The sequence below is a fragment of the Xenopus laevis genome, chromosome 3L, assembly GCF_017654675.1.
Source record: "Xenopus laevis strain J_2021 chromosome 3L, Xenopus_laevis_v10.1, whole genome shotgun sequence".
NCBI classification, from domain to species: domain Eukaryota; kingdom Metazoa; phylum Chordata; class Amphibia; order Anura; family Pipidae; genus Xenopus; species Xenopus laevis.
Window position 1 is genome coordinate 13,754,185 of NC_054375.1, and position 16,908 is coordinate 13,771,092.

General features: G+C 44.3%; 1 protein-coding gene across 5 annotated transcripts in view; it reads right to left on the minus strand.

Annotated features, from left to right (window-relative positions):
• Positions 1-6,176, minus strand: part of LOC108704584 (voltage-dependent calcium channel subunit alpha-2/delta-4) — a 106,135-nt gene extending 99,959 nt beyond the window's left edge. For 4 of the 5 annotated variants that reach the window (XM_018241177.2, XM_041585923.1, XM_041585925.1 and 1 more), the window contains exon 1: positions 5,932-6,175. In XM_018241177.2, coding sequence (XP_018096666.1) covers positions 5,932-6,005 — 74 coding nt within the window. In that variant the 5' untranslated portion in view covers positions 6,006-6,175. Of the gene's footprint in view, positions 1-5,931 lie in introns of all 5 variants that reach the window. The other variant, XM_041585924.1, reaches the window with a different exon arrangement.
• Positions 6,177-16,908: the final 10,732 nt, after the last annotated feature.

The window sequence follows — 16,908 nt, forward strand, 5'->3', positions numbered from 1 at the left end:
TATCCCCTCATTGTGAATGCCTCCCACCCATTATCTCCTTGTACCCACATTAGTGGGGGGCACACTCCCTGGCTGCACATTCCTCCCCCCCGCCTGCCCATACACAGAGCTGGGGAAGCGCAGGCTGTAGGCAGCAGACAGCAGGTTCTGTTCCCACAGCTGCCAAATCCTGTTTTTTTTACTCAGATACACAAAAATCTCTGAAAAACAAGTTAAATCTGCAGAAATAACCCATCAGCGGCAGGAAGAGTTACTAGGAGGGGACTCACTGTACTTACTCAATGCTGAATAACACAATGGGGGGGGGGCCAGATCCCCAACACAGGTCTGTTTCTGTACTACAATTCTCAGCAGCCAAAATAATTAATTTCCTTAGCTAAACTACAAGTTTCAACACTTGATGGGTGCTGAAGTCCTTTGTTCTTTTGTGTCCCAGGACAGGGTCGGACTGGTGGGTGCAGGGCTCACAGGGGCTGTCGTCCCAGGGGCCCCTGTACCCCCCATGGGCCCCCACTGTGCCGCCCGCATCGCCCAGTAGGGCCAACCGCCCTACCCACCGAGAGTTTTCCTGGAATCCCAATGGGCCACTGATTCACGGGCAGCTTAAGGGCTCTTCTTACAGACAAGTGTTTTTAGCTGTGCTCCCATGCGTTCTGGTTTCATGTGTTCAGCCGCAGGGGAGCGCAGGAGTAGACGCACTGCATTCTTTTCAATGGGGCTGTACTCAAACAAACGCATGTAAGCGCCGAATGCAGGAAAAATGCAACATGCTGCGTCCCAACCTGCGTTTGGCGCTTACATGCGTCTGTGTGAGTACAGCCCCATTGAAAAGAATACAGTGCGTCTACTCCTGCGCTCCGCTGCGGCTGAACGCATGAAACCAAAACGCAGTGGAGTGCAGCTAAAAACTCGTCTATAAGAAGAGCCCTTAAGGTGCCAGTGAATCAGTGGCCCCTTGGGATACCAGGAAAACTTCCGGTGGGCCCAGGTGTCAGTGGTCCCTCTTGCTTTTAACCATTTAGCCTATATCAAGGTCATTCCCTTAAAAAAATGCTTAAAGGGGTTGTTCACCTTTGAGATAACTGTTAGTATGATGTAGAGAGGGATATTCTGAGACAATCTGCAATTGGTTTTATTATTTGAGGTTTTCGAGTTATTTAGCTTTTTATTCAGCAGCTCTTCAATTTTCATTTTTAAGTAATCTGTTAGCTAGGGTCCAAATTCCCCTAGCAACCATGCATTGATTTGAATAAGAGACTGGAATATGAATAGGAGAGGCCTGAATAGAAAGATGAGTAATAAAAAGTAGCAATAACAATACATTTGTAGCCTTACAGAGCATTTGTTTTTTAAGAAGGAGTCAGCGACGCCCATTTGAAAGCTGCAACGAGTCAGAAGAAAAAGACAAATAACTATAAAACTATAAAAAATAAATAATGAAAACCAATTGAAAGGTTGCTTAGAATTGGCCATTCTATAGTATATTAAAAGTTACCTTAAAGGTGAACCACCCCTTTAATAATGGAAGAATGTAAATATAAAAGATTAGGACAATAAAGAGGTTGATTGATGAGAGGAGGAATAATAGTTTGGAAAGTGGGCCCAGTGTCTAAGGTTTTCTAGTGGGTCCCTGGCATGAGAACAAAGCCAAAAATGTGAATTCCTCCAAAAACTGATCAAGCAGCAAATAAAAAAATACAAAAAAATATTAAGATATATTCAGGACATGGCCTGACGCGTTTCATGCCTATTGGGGCACTTAATCATAGGCTGGAATCCCAATTTCGACACTGCAGTGAATCCAGGGCAAATATCTAATTGGGGGGGAGCTCTAAAAACCTGCACCCAGGGGTGCAAAAGTGCAAAACAACATGGCGATTATTTGCCGCTTTGTAAATGAGAGTTATTGGCTCAGCACCTTTTGCATTTTATAGGAGACACCAAGATCCAGACTAGTGATGGGAGGATCTGACCAGTGTCGGACTTGGGGCCCCAGCACCCGCCACCCCAGACACGAATCGCTCTATGGCCCCACTCCCCGAGCCACAACCTGCGCCTACCTGGGGGCCAGGGAGGGAGGAATTGGCTTCTGAGCAAGAATGGATCTAGGCCAGCGGGGCTTACAAGGGCCGGGCCTCACCGGCCCAGTCTGACACTGTCCCAGGAAATAGAATTTGTCTTTACTACCCAGACTAAAGACTTGTAGCTGCCTCTACTTTTTACTTTCTGGCCCTGGACAGATGCTGCTCCTACAGATTTAAAAGCTGACCAATTGCACAGAAGCAATACAGGCTGAAAATCCACTTCATCTAATATATTCATTCATTACAGTGGTTTTAAAGTTAGGTGGATATGTAAATGTAAAAAAAAAGTCACCCGACCAGAACCTGCCTGCTCCCAACCTGACCCAGTGAGCCGTTAGTATTTAGACACCCACATTTGAGGCACCCATGAATCGAAAGGGGACACAGCAAAGCTGCTGTGAAAAAAATGAATATGGAAGTTGGGCATAAGGATAACACTGGTGGGATGAGGGAAGGGTTCAGCCCACACTGACCCACAAATACACAGGGTATTAAAGAGGTGGTTCACCTTCAAGTTAACTTGTAGTACGTTATAGAATGGCCAAATCTAAGCAACTTTTCCATTGGTCTTCATTGTTTATTTTTTTTATAGTTTTTGAATTAATTGCCTTTTTATTCTGATTCTCTGCAGCTTTCAAATGGGGATCACTGACCCCATTTAAACAACAAATGCTCTGAAAGGCTACAAAAATATAGTGAGTGTTAACCCTTTAACGGGTTTCTGGCCTTAACCCCCCAACTCACAAGTGAACCTTTGGGTCCCATGGGTTTTGGGTCAGTCCATTTTTCATTATTGAGGAGATCTGTGTTGCCATCTTGCTCCCCATCTCTGGGATCCTCATTGACCCCCTGGGCGGAACTGAAAACCCAAGTTACTGCGCCTGCCCACAACCTGGCGCAGCAAAGAGAACTGCAGAGCCTGAAAGCAAGATTGTGCCTGAAAGCAAGATGGTGCCTGAAAGCAAGATGGTGCCTGAAAGCAAGATGGTGCCTGAAAGCAAGATGGTGGTGCGGTGCTCCCTGCACTGGTGACTTTTGCAGCTTAAAAAATTGGCCCTGTGAATAAAGGGGTTGTTCACCTTTAAATTAAATGTTAGTATGACATAGAGATGAATATGCTGAGACAATTTGCAATTGGTTTTCATTTTTTATTATTATTATTTGTGGTTTTTGAGTTATTTAGCTTTTTATTCAGCACCTCTCCAGTTGACAATTATAACAGTCTGGTTGCTAGGGTCCAAATGACCCTAGCAACCATGCACTGATTTGAATAAGAGACTGAAATATGAATAGGAGAGGCCTGAATAGGAAGATGAGTAATAAAAAGTGACAAAAACAGTAGCCTTACAGAGCATTTGTTTTTTGTATGGGGGTCAGTGACCTCCCCCTTGAGAGCTGTAAGGCAATAGACTATTAAAAAAGGAAAATGAAGGCCAATTAAAAAGTTGCTTAAAATTAGACATATTGTAACTAAAAAGTTAACTTAAAGGTTTTTTTTTTCTTCTCTTTCATTTGCTGGCATCTGATACATTATGTCAGAAGTCAGAACCAGCAGTGCAGAGAACAGAAAGGACTAGGCAAACAAAGCTTTCACGTTGGTGCTGGTGATATTCCCAGTATGGAAGTAGAGAGAGGCACATGAGAAATAAGAAATTGAGGCAACCATACCAGCACTTGGGGTAATTAGAGGAGAGTTTTTTCTTGCTCTTTTAACCTTTGTGCCCTGTATGTGGCGCAGAAACTCACGACTGATTAGAGGAACCGCATTGATGACACTTTTGGGACTACATTGTCTGGCGTATAAAGGGTTAAAGGCAAATCCGGAGTGAATACAGTGAAACCTCAATTTTACATACACACGTTTTAAGTTTTTGTGGTCCAACCAATATAAAATGCATTTCCCTGATTTTACAATTTACCCGATTTTAGACTCGTCCAGTAAAAATACAAATAAAAATTTACTGTAACACAATGTGCAATAAATGTGGGGGCAAAGAGTCAGGAGCAGGGGTAAATAATAATGAATAGAAGGAACAAGGGCTCTAAGCAGAGAGGTGTGATTAGGTAGAATTGCCAGGGGAGGCTGCACAGGCTGCTGGGACAATTAGCAGGAGATGATGTCATTACCAGGGAATGATGTAATTAGAAGGGAATGATGTAATTAGAAGGGAATGATGTAATTAGAAGGGAAATTATTTAATAAGAAAGCAATTTCAGAGCTAATTAAGAAGAAGACAAGGCAAGAGACACAATGACATGTAGAATGGTGCCCGGGCAGAATGTAAGAGATGGGGGCAATTGGACTGGCACAAGATGCTGGGGGCAGATATGGGATACTGGTTAAATAATCAGTCTAAAAAGTTACATACAGTTATGTACTGCGCTACCAATACTTATGGTAAAGGAGTAATTACACATTGGTTAGTGTAGATACTGGTATATATTGGGGTGGGCATTGGGTACTATAAGTATTCTGGGGCAGATAGCAGAGTTTGTGGTAATTACATGTTGGTTAGAAGGAATATAAAGCTACAAGGGCAGATACTGGGACGTGGGGTAATTACACATTGGTTGGTGTAGATAGTGGTGTAGACAATGGGGCTGGGCTACTCAGGCACTGGTTATTGTAAGTATTCTAGGGCAGATCAGGATTCGGGGTAATAACATACAATTCTATATAGTTATAAATGTGTTCAAATAGAAGGGGCAGATAGCAAGGGGTAGGGGCAGTTATATATGTGTTGGTATAGTAGGGGTAAATAATAAGGGGCAGTTATATATGTGTTGGTATAGTAGGGGTAAATAACAAGGGGTAGTTATATATGTGTTGGTATAGTAGGGGTAAATAACAAGGGGTAGTTATATATGTGTTGGTATAGTAGGGGTAAATAAGAAGGGGTAGGGGCAGTTATATATGTGTTGGTATAGTAGGGGTAAATAACAAGGGGTAGGGGCAGTTATATATGTGTTGGTATAGCACGGGGTAAATAACAGGCGGTAGAGGCAGTTATACATGTGTTGGTATAGTAGGGGTAAATAACAAGGGGTAGTTATATATGTGTTGGTATAGTAGGGGTAAATAACAAGGGGTAGTTATATTTGTGTTGGTATAGTAGGGGTAAATAACAAGGGGTAGTTATATATGTGTTGGTATAGTAGGGGTAAATAACAAGGGGGAGGGGCAGTTATACATGTGTTGGTATAGTAGGGGTAAATAACAAGGGGTAGTTATATATGTGTTGGTATAGTAGGGGTAAATAACAAGGGGTAGTTATATATGTGTTGGTATAGTAGGCGTAAATAACAAGGGGTAGTTATATATGTGTTGGTATAGTAGGGGTAAATAACAAGGGGTAGGGGCAGTTATATATGTGTTGGTATAGTAGGGGTAAATAACAAGGGGTAGGGGCAGTTATATATGTGTTGGTATAGCAGGGGTAAATAACAGGCGATAGAGGCAGTTATACATGTGTTGGTATAGTAGGGGTAAATAACAAGGGGCAGTTATATATGTGTTGGTATAGTAGGGGTAAATAGGGGGCAGTTATATATGTGTTGGTATAGTAGGAGTAAACAACAAGGGGCAGTTATATATGTGTTGGTATAGTAGGGGTAAATAGTAATGGGTAGGGGCAGTTATACATGTGTTGGTATAGTAAGGGTAAATAGGGGGCAGTTATATTTGTGTTGTATAGTAGGGGTAAATAGTAATGGGTACATGTGTTAATAGTAGGGGTAGGGGCAATTATGGAGGTATTAGTATAGAGCAGGGGTTGGGAGCAAGTGGACGAATAATTATACATGTTGTGGGGCAGAAATAAGGAATTTGGGCCAATAATAAACTCACGTGTCGGTGGGAATTTGCGTCTGTGCCCCGAGCTCCTGGAGCAGAATCCAGATCAGCGCTAAACTCCGCCACATCTTGCCCGGGGGTCACGCCATGAGTCGGGGGCGAACACTGATCACTGCCCCAAACTTTCCCCCCGGTTCTCTACAGCGAGTGAGTAAATGGAGCCCCCGGTGCCCCTCTCCACTGGCACATTCCCTCCTCTCCTCTCTGCGCCCCTTCTGCTCCTCTCTGCGCTCTGATCGCTCATAATCCGCACGATCCGATCCCAGGGATTAGCAGCCTCCAATCACAGCGCCGGGCCCCGCCCCCACTTTAACCGGCGCACTGCTGGGGCATCTCCCTTGGCATGAGCTGGATAGTGCCCAGAGCCTGGCAGGGCGGGGCATCGTTCCTCTGGCTATTAGTAGCCACTTACTCTGAGTTACAGGCTGCACTCACTCTCCTCCTAATGTCTGCTCTAATTCCCACAACCTCTTGAACCTATTTTTCAATTTACTCACAGGATTTACAATTAAAACAGTGAAATTATAAATATTTATTTGTTATTATTGGACTACAATTCCCAGCATTCCCTGACAGCGTTGATTCATTTCTACCAGCAGCTCCTGAAATAAAGAAACCCCCATCATCTTAATCATGTGAATCATCTCAATGTCATTTATATTGTTCTTAATGTTGCTGAATTAGTAGCCACTTGCCTTGCTCTTCTGACATTAATGGTCTTTATCTACAGGAGAATGGAGTCTGCTTCTATCACTTTTGGCAATCTCTGCTTTTAAACATTTAAACTGTGTTTTTGGGAAAAGGTTTGGGGGGAGCACGCTGCAAATTTTGCCCCCAGCCCAGTAAAGCTTTAGTATTTCAATTGTTACTATAGGCACCATCTCTCCCTACTATACCTGCTATCCCACAGTCACACTCCCTTCCCAGAGACTATTATCCACTGTTACTATAAACACCATCTCTCCCTACTATACCTGCTATCCCACAGTCACACTCCCTTCCCAGAGACTATTATCCACTGTTACTATAAACACCATCTCTCCCTACTATACCTGCTATCCCAAAGTCACACTCCCTTCCCAGAGACTATTATCCACTGTTACTATAGGCACCATCTCTCCCTACTATACCTGCTATCCCACAGTCACACTCCCTTCCCAGAGACTATTATCCACTGTTACTATAGACACCATCTCTCCCTACTATACCTGCTATCCCACAGTCACACTCCCTTCCCAGAGACTAATATCCCACTGTTACTATAGGCACCATCTCTCCCTACTATACCTGCTATCCCACAGTCACACTCCCTTCCCAGAGACTATTATCCACTGTTACTATAGGCACCATCTCTCCCTACTATACCTGCTATCCCACAGTCACACTCCCTTCCCAGAGACTATTATCCCACTGTTACTATAGGCACAATCTCTCCCTACTATACCTGTTATCCCACAGTCACATTCCCTTCCCAGTGATTATTATCCCACTGTTACTATAGGCACAATCTCTCCCTACTATACCTGCTATCCCACAGTCACACTCCCTTCCCAGAGACTATTATCCCACTGTTACTATAGGCACAATCTCTCCCTACTATACCTGTTATCCCACAGTCACATTCCCTTCCCAGTGATTATTATCCCACTGTTACTATAGGCACCATCTCTCCCTACTATACCTGCTATCCCACAGTCACACTCCCTTCCCAGAGACTATTATCCCACTGTTACTATAGACACCATCTCTCCCTACTATACCTGCTATCCCACAGTCACACTCCCTTCCCAGAGACTATTATCTCACTGTTACTATAGGCACCATCTCTCCCTACTATACCTGCTATCCCACAGTAACACTCCCTTCCCAGAGACTATTATCCACTGTTACTATAGACACCATCTCTCCCTACTATACCTGCTATCCCACAGTCACACTCCCTTTCCAGAGACTATTATCCCACTGTTACTATAGGCACAATCTTTCCCTACTATACCTGCTATCCCACAGTCACACTCCCTTCCCAGAGACTATTATCCACTGTTACTATAGGCACCATCTCCCCCTACTATACCTGCTATCCCTCAGTCACACTCCCTTCCCAGAGACTATTATCCACTGTTACTATAGACACCATATCTCCCTACTATCCCACAGTCACACTCCCTTCCCAGAGACTATTATCCACTGTTACTATAGGCACCATCTCTCCCTACTATACCTGCTATCCCACAGTCACACTCCCTTCCCAAAGACTATTATCCCACTGTTACTTTAGGCACAATCTCTCCATACTATACCTGCTATCCCACAGTCACATTCCCTTCCCAGTGATTATTATCCCACTGTTACTATAGACACCGTCTCTCCCTACTATACCTGCTATCCCACAGTCACACTCCCTTCCCAAAGACTATTATCCACTGTTACTATAGGCACCATCTCCCCCTACTATACCTGCTATCCCCCAGTCACACTACCTTCCCAGAGACTATTATCCACTGTTACTATAGACACCATCTCTCCCTACTATACCTGTTATCCCACAGTCACACTCCCTTCCCAGAGACTATTATCCACTGTTACTATAGACACCATCTCTCCCTACTATACCTGCTATCCCACAGTCACACTCCCTTCCCAGAGACTATTATCCACTGTTACTATAGGCACCATCTCTCCCTAATATACCTGCTATCCCACAGTCACACTCCCTTCCCAGAGACTATTATCCACTGTTACTATAGACACCATCTCTCCCTACTATACCTGCTATCCCACAGTCACACTCCCTTCCCAGAGACTATTATCCACTGTTACTATAGACACCATCTCTCCCTACTATACCTGCTATCCCACAGTCACACTCCCTTCCCAGAGACTATCATCCACTGTTACTATAGACACCATCTCTCCCTACTATACCTGCTATCCCACAGTCACACTCCCTTCCCAGAGACTATTATCCACTGTTACTATAGGCACCATCTCTCCCTACTATATCTGCTATCGCACAGTAACACTCCCTTCCCAGAGACTATTATCCACTGTTACTATAGACACCATCTCTCCCTACTATACCTGCTATCCCACAGTCACACTCCCTTCCCAGAGACTATTAACCACTGTTACTATAGGCACCATCTCTCCATACTATACCTGCTATCCCACAGTCACACTCCCTTCCCAGAGACTATTATCCACTGTTACTATAGACACCATCTCTCCCTACTATACCTGCTATCCCACAGTCACACTCCCTTCCCAGAGACTATTATCCACTGTTACTATAGGCACCATCTCTCCCTACTATACCTGCTATCCCACAGTCACACTCCCTTCCCAGAGACTATTATCCACTGTTACTATAGGCACCATCTCTCCCTACTATACCTGCTATCCCACAGTCACACTCCCTTCCCAGAGACTATTATCCCACTGTTATTATAGGCACCATCTCTCCCTACTATACCTGCTATCCCACAGTCACACTCCCTTCCCAGAGACTATTAACCACTGTTACTATAGACACCATCTCTCCATACTATACCTGCTAACCCACAGTCACACTCCCTTCCCAGAGACTATTATCCACTGTTACTATAGACACCATCTCTCCCTTACTATACCTGCTATCCCACAGTCACACTCCCTTCCCAGAGACTATTATCCACTGTTACTATAGGCACCATCTCTCCCTACTATACCTGCTATTCCACAGTCACACTCCCTTCCCAGAGACTATTATCCACTGTTACTATAGACACCATCTCTCCCTACTATACCTGCTATCCCACAGTCACACTCCCTTCCCAGAGACTATTATCCACTGTTACTATAGACACCATCTCTCCCTACTATACCTGCTATCCCACAGTCACACTCCCTTCCCAGAGACTATTATCCACTGTTACTATAGGCACCATCTCTCCCTACTATACCTGCTATCCCACAGTCACACTCCCTTCCCAGAGACTATTATCCACTGTTACTATAGACACCATCTCTCCCTACTATACCTGCTATCCCACAGTCACACTCCCTTCCCAGAGACTATCATCCACTGTTACTATAGACACCATCTCTCCCTACTATACCTGCTATCCCACAGTCACACTCCCTTCCCAGAGACTATTATCCACTGTTACTATAGACACCATCTCTCCCTTACTATACCTGCTATCCCACAGTCACACTCCCTTCCCAGAGACTATTATCCACTGTTACTATAGGCACCATCTCTCCCTACTATACCTGCTATCCCACAGTCACACTCCCTTCCCAGAGACTATTATCCACTGTTACTATAGACACCATCTCTCCCTTACTATACCTGCTATCCCACAGTCACACTCCCTTCCCAGAGACTATTATCCACTGTTACTATAGGCACCATCTCTCCCTACTATACCTGCTATCCCACAGTCACACTCCCTTCCCAGAGACTATTATCCACTGTTACTATAGACACCATCTCTCCCTTACTATACCTGCTATCCCACAGTCACACTCCCTTCCCAGAGACTATTATCCACTGTTACTATAGGCACCATCTCTCCCTACTATACCTGCTATCCCACAGTCACACTCCCTTCCCAGAGACTATTATCCACTGTTACTATAGACACCATCTCTCCCTTACTATACCTGCTATCCCACAGTCACACTCCCTTCCCAGAGACTATTATCCACTGTTACTATAGGCACCATCTCTCCCTACTATACCTGCTATCCCACAGTCACACTCCCTTCCCAGAGACTATTATCCACTGTTACTATAGACACCATCTCTCCCTTACTATACCTGCTATCCCACAGTCACACTCCCTTCCCAGAGACTATTATCCACTGTTACTATAGGCACCATCTCTCCCTACTATACCTGCTATTCCACAGTCACACTCCCTTCCCAGAGACTATTATCCACTGTTACTATAGACACCATCTCTCCCTACTATACCTGCTATCCCACAGTCACACTCCCTTCCCAGAGACTATTATCCACTGTTACTATAGACACCATCTCTCCCTACTATACCTGCTATCCCACAGTCACACTCCCTTCCCAGAGACTATTATCCACTGTTACTATAGGCACCATCTCTCCCTACTATACCTGCTATCCCACAGTCACACTCCCTTCCCAGAGACTATTATCCACTGTTACTATAGACACCATCTCTCCCTTACTATACCTGCTATCCCACAGTCACACTCCCTTCCCAGAGACTATTATCCACTGTTACTATAGGCACCATCTCTCCCTACTATACCTGCTATCCCACAGTCACACTCCCTTCCCAGAGACTATTATCCACTGCTACTATAGACACCATCTCTCCCTTACTATACCTGCTATCCCACAGTCACACTCCCTTCCCAGAGACTATTATCCACTGTTACTATAGGCACCATCTCTCCCTACTATACCTGCTATCCCACAGTCACACTCCCTTCCCAGAGACTATTATCCCACTGTTACTATAGGCACCATCTCTCCCTACTATACCTGCTATCCCACAGTCACACTCCCTTCCCAGAGACTATTATCCACTGTTACTATAGACACCATCTCTCCCTACTATACCTGCTATCCCACAGTCACACTCCCTTCCCAGAGACTATTATCCACTGTTACTATAGACACCATCTCTCCCTTACTATACCTGCTATCCCACAGTCACACTCCCTTCCCAGAGACTATTATCCACTGTTACTATAGGCACCATCTCTCCCTACTATACCTGCTATTCCACAGTCACACTCCCTTCCCAGAGACTATTATCCACTGTTACTATAGACACCATCTCTCCCTACTATACCTGCTATCCCACAGTCACACTCCCTTCCCAGAGACTATTATCCACTGTTACTATAGACACCATCTCTCCCTACTATACCTGCTATCCCACAGTCACACTCCCTTCCCAGAGACTATTATCCACTGTTACTATAGGCACCATCTCTCCCTACTATACCTGCTATCCCACAGTCACACTCCCTTCCCAGAGACTATTATCCACTGTTACTATAGACACCATCTCTCCCTTACTATACCTGCTATCCCACAGTCACACTCCCTTCCCAGAGACTATTATCCACTGTTACTATAGGCACCATCTCTCCCTACTATACCTGCTATCCCACAGTCACACTCCCTTCCCAGAGACTATTATCCACTGCTACTATAGACACCATCTCTCCCTTACTATACCTGCTATCCCACAGTCACACTCCCTTCCCAGAGACTATTATCCACTGTTACTATAGGCACCATCTCTCCCTACTATACCTGCTATCCCACAGTCACACTCCCTTCCCAGAGACTATTATCCCACTGTTACTATAGGCACCATCTCTCCCTACTATACCTGCTATCCCACAGTCACACTCCCTTCCCAGAGACTATTATCCACTGTTACTATAGACACCATCTCTCCCTACTATACCTGCTATCCCACAGCCACACTCCCTTCCCAGAGACTATTATCCCACTGTTACTATAGGCACCATCTCTCCCTACTATACCTGCTATCCCACAGTCACACTCCCTTCCCAGAGACTATTATCCACTGTTACTATAGGCACCATCTCTCCCTACTATACCTGCTATCCCACAGTCACACTCCCTTCCCAGAGACTATTATCCCACTGTTACTATAGGCACCATCTCTCCCTACTATACCTGCTATCCCACAGTCACACTCCCTTCCCAGAGACTATTATCCACTGTTACTATAGGCACCATCTCTCCCTACTATACCTGCTATCCCACAGTCACACTCCCTTCCCAGAGACTATTATCCACTGTTACTATAGACACCATCTCTCCCTACTATACCTGCTATCCCACAGTCACACTCCCTTCCCAGAGACTATTATCCACTGCTACTATAGACACCATCTCTCCCTTACTATACCTGCTATCCCACAGTCACACTCCCTTCCCAGAGACTATTATCCACTGTTACTATAGGCACCATCTCTCCCTACTATACCTGCTATCCCACAGTCACACTCCCTTCCCAGAGACTATTATCCCACTGTTACTATAGGCACCATCTCTCCCTACTATACCTGCTATCCCACAGTCACACTCCCTTCCCAGAGACTATTATCCACTGTTACTATAGGCACCATCTCACCCTAATAGACCTTCCATGAAGACTGAAGTGGTGTCTGGTTGAGCAAATGAAGAAGCAGCCATCATATTTATCAGATTATTCTAGTCTATTATTGCTCCAAATTTATGACACTTGCTCCATATCCTTATCTCTGGGTCAGAACCCCACAGAACTGAAGGCCGGCAGAACAAATGATCTATGTAGTAGATAAGTAGTTGTTGTTTTTCTCAAACCTTATTAAATGGTATTTTTTTATTGTCTTTGTTTTGATTCATGTTTTTCCTGAAATTACCGGATCTGAATAACACTTTTTATAAACATCTGGTATCGGAACATTCCAAGCATCAACCAGACAGAAAATACATGAAATTCGGAGCGGCAGATAAGCACGGGAATATAAATAGATTTGCTCTATACAGAAGCCATCACTGTAACAGGGAACTTATACTCAAAGGGGATTTGGATCTTCCTTCAGGTTGGATCCAAAACCATATAAAGCCTTGTGACACCATAAAAGCAGACATGATGACTGATCCAATTAAAGGGTAAGTTCAACTTCAACAGGCACCCATATTGCACAACACTTTTAAGGACACATCCAATCTACACAGTAAGGGGCCACAACTTCATTAGAGTTCTCCTATCAGTGCCCTGCCCCTGGTGCCCTAAAGGGCATGATGCTTAACCCAATGGTTGCTGGGTTCATTGATCTGTCTCTAGTTTCCCATTCAGGAAGATTGAAGCCTGGGCAGTGATAGGGCAGTTTTATGATGGGATGTGATTTGAGTGTGGGGAAAAAGATAAGGGGGTTGAGGAAGAGAGAAGGAAATAGGATAATGGATTGCTTAATTACAGGAAACAGGAAGGGACTCATCACCTAGAGGAAATGAAGGGATATTCAGCATACAAGCCTCTAGCCCAGAAGTGCACAAAACCAGTATTTATTTATTCCCTTTCTGTCTCACTCCTGGTTCTGATTGTTGAAACAATAGTCGCACAAGTCAGTTTTCCTCCAGGTCTGTGAAGGCTACATTTGTCTCAGGAGTCAGAACCGGCAGTGCAGAGTATATAAACCGGCAGATAGACAACTGAGACAATTCAATTCCAGCAATCGAACGTTTTTAATGAATGCCTATTGGAAAGGTGCTTGGAATGACATTTCGTTTCATTATGGAAACACCTTGGGCCAATGTAATTGCCTCCCAAGGGGTTATTGCAGTTCCCCTAATCAAGCTGCACTCTGGGTTTTGCTAAATGCATCAATTACCTCCCACTTTCCTTCCAATTCATCTCCATTCAGACTTTGCCTCCCGCAGGACATCTCATCCGCCTGGCTGGGCACTGGCCAACTCCTCCAGTACAATGAGGGAGAAGGCCACGTGTAGAAGCCTGAGTAGCTCTCTCTTACGTGGAACTTGGCCGCACACTCAAAGCCTCTTACGTCCTCAGAACACTGTGGAACGTTGACTCGGCGAGCTCTGGCACCTGCAGCGATGGGGGTTTGTTTTGGATTGGGGATGCCGCCTATGCCAATATTCTTCATTAACGCAATGGAATTATTCATCGTTTCCTACAGTGTTTTGTCTGAAATCCACTCAGTGACTATGAACGTGTTGCATATACTTGAATATAGACATTAAGATCCGCTTGTTCGGCAAGGTTGCTAAAGAGTAGATCTTTGCCTGATATGGCCACCTTGTCCATTGGATCATAATCGCAACCTATTCCTGCTGTCAGGAGAGGACCTTATCAGCCAGGCAATGCGGCTCTCACCCAACAGGGTTTTTAAACCTGTCCAGTAAATAATCTGCCTGAATAGCAGCAATAGTACACTGGGCTGCTGGGCACTTATCAGCAGACAGGAGCACTGGGCCTAGAGTCTGAGGTTAGAAATGATATTCACTGGGTGCCTAACACATTGGCACCCCAGTTCCCCAGTGAATTTTAATTTACTTGTCCGTGATATCGAACCTGTTATTGGTGGTGGTACCTCTTTGATGTTTTCAAGAGGGTGCAATAAAAAAGGTGCCCTGTAGGTGGCTCTTGGCCTATCTCTGTCTCGGTGCCCAAAACAAAGAAAGATAGAACAGGTTTAATGCTTCCTGTCTCCATAAAGGGGTGGTTCACCTTCAAGTTTACTTTTAGTATGTTATACAATGACCAGTTCTAAGGAACTTTTCCATTGGTCTTCATTATTTATTTATTTTTATAGATTTGGAATGAATTGCCTTCTTTTAACTCTCTACAGCTTTCAAATGGGGGTCACTGACCCCATGTAAACATCAAATGCCCTGTAAGGCTACAAATGGATCGTCATTGCTAGTTTTTTTATTGCTCATCTTTCTATTCGTATTCCAGTCTCTCGCTAGGATTATTTGTATAACCGAAATTGCACACTGTAGCGCTGCTGAATTAAAAGCGAAATAACTCAAATAAAAACCGTTTGCCAATTTTACTCTCTACGTCATACTAAACTTTAATTCAAAAGTGAACAACCCCTTTAAAGGAGAAATAAACCCTAAAAATGAATAGGGCTAAAAATGGCATATTTTATATAGTGAACTTATTGCACGAGGCTAAAGTTTCAGCTTGTCAATAGCAGCAATGATCCAGGACTTCAAACTTGTCACAGGGGGTCACCATCTTGGAAAGTGTCTGTGACACTCACATGCTTAGTGGGCTCTGATTGGCTGTTGAGAAGCTAAGCTTAGGGCTCGTCACTAATTATCCAGCAGAAAATTAGCTTCCCCTGTAATATAAGCTGATGCTACAGGTTTGCTGATTATTAAATTCTGGTGCTAATTGCACTGGTTTCTGTGCTGCCATGTAGTAATTATGTGTATTAATTTCTAATCAGCCTTATATTGTGACATTTCTATTCTATGTGTACTGTATATTGTGAGTGGGTCCCTAAGCTCAGTAAGTGACAGCAGCACAGAGCATGTGCAGTGAATCAGCAGAAAAGAAGATGGGGAGCTACTGGGGCATCTTTGGAGACACATTTTTACAGCTAAAGGGCTGTGGTTGCCTTGGGCTGGTACAGAAGCACAAAACATAATGTAAAACATTTATAGCTACATATTTAGTTAGGCTTTAGTTCTCCTTTAAAGAAAGGTATAAAATGATTTTCCAGTTATAGAAATATGTTGTAGGGTGCGCCCATACTTATTTGTTCGGCACCCATATAGAGTTCTGCATTGGGCATGTTCCAGGCTTGAACTTGCACAGGGGAAGCTGAGGAGATATGGCAGCTGCCCTCCCAGCAGAAAACTGGCCTGGCTGGTGTGTTTTTGCCTACTCCTAACAAGTGAGGCTTTCCTTATCCTTACTATCCTTACTCATACAGCGCCACGGAGCACACGTCTTAGACTCCATTGCTGGCCGCTACTCACTGAAGGTCTTTAATGACATGACATGTGGCCTACAGGTGTTGGCTTTCTGGGTACTGAGTATGACTTTGGTTTCCTAGTAGGTTGGGGGCCCCAAGATTACTAAAGGGGGCCATGGATACAAATTGGATTGAATATTTTTGGTTGGTCGGAGTATCGATAACATGATACCCATTGCGATTAGAAGAAAGGAGGTTCTGCCTAAATATTGGGAAGAGGTTTGTTACAGTGAGAGCTGTGAAGATGTGGAATTGTCTCCCTGAATCAGTGGTACAGGCTGATACATTAGATAGGTATAAGAAGGGGTTGGATGGTGTTTAGCAAGTGAGGGAATACAGGGATATGGGAGATCGCTCATAGTACAAGTTGATCCAGGGACTGGTCCCATTGCATCTTGGAGTCAGGAAGGAATTCTTTCCCCTTTGAGTCAAATTGGAGAGGCTTCAAATGGCTTATTT